Raw genomic sequence first — 566 nt, 5'->3', positions numbered from 1 at the left:
GACCAGGCAACCTTTCATTCTGTTATTCACAAGGTCGCCATGAGTCTGAGCCGATTTGACCCACAACTAACAACCACACCACACCTAACCTAGAAGGCCGAGTCGTGGGTATTAAAGAACATTGCCTGGCTGCAATTGACGCTCGGTGGCGGGACCAAGAGTTCGGTTGGGAAGGTGCTAATGAATGGGAGTGGGGTTGCGGAGCGCAAGGACCCCAGGGGAGCTCGAACTCGAGTTCTGCTGTCAATGCCACTGCTGCCTCCTCCGCCTCGGACCGCCGAGGGTTAATGGGAAAGTCCCACGCCCCCTTTGACGGCGCAGAGCCCACCTCGGCGAATTTGAAAAGGCGGCCCTGGAGAGGCGTGGGCGACGCAGACACCGCCAGCTCGGACCCCGGCTCCGCTTGCTCGCTGGCTCGCTCCCTCTGCTCCCGGCCGGGGCCGCGGGTCCCCGCGGGCGGCCGCGCAAGATGAAGCTGGCTCTCCTCCTGCCCTGGGCGTGCTGCTGCCTCTGCGGGTCGGCGCTGGCCACCGGCTTCCTCTATCCCTTCCCGGCCGCAGCCCTGC

General features: G+C 64.3%; 1 protein-coding gene across 2 annotated transcripts in view; it reads left to right on the top strand.

The window, feature by feature from the left end:
- Positions 1-469: 469 nt before the first annotated feature.
- The window catches only part of COL26A1 (collagen type XXVI alpha 1 chain), a 211,731-nt gene continuing 211,634 nt past the window's right edge, over positions 470-566 (top strand). For both annotated transcript variants that reach the window (XM_023740274.1, XM_023740273.1), the window contains exon 1: positions 470-564. In XM_023740274.1, the coding sequence (XP_023596042.1) occupies positions 470-564 (95 nt within the window). The remainder of the gene's footprint in view (positions 565-566) is intronic.

Source organism: Trichechus manatus, unplaced genomic scaffold (assembly GCF_000243295.1).
Source record: "Trichechus manatus latirostris isolate Lorelei unplaced genomic scaffold, TriManLat1.0 scaffold00151, whole genome shotgun sequence".
NCBI lineage: Eukaryota > Metazoa > Chordata > Mammalia > Sirenia > Trichechidae > Trichechus > Trichechus manatus.
This window is presented reverse-complemented; position numbering and strand designations above follow the sequence as displayed.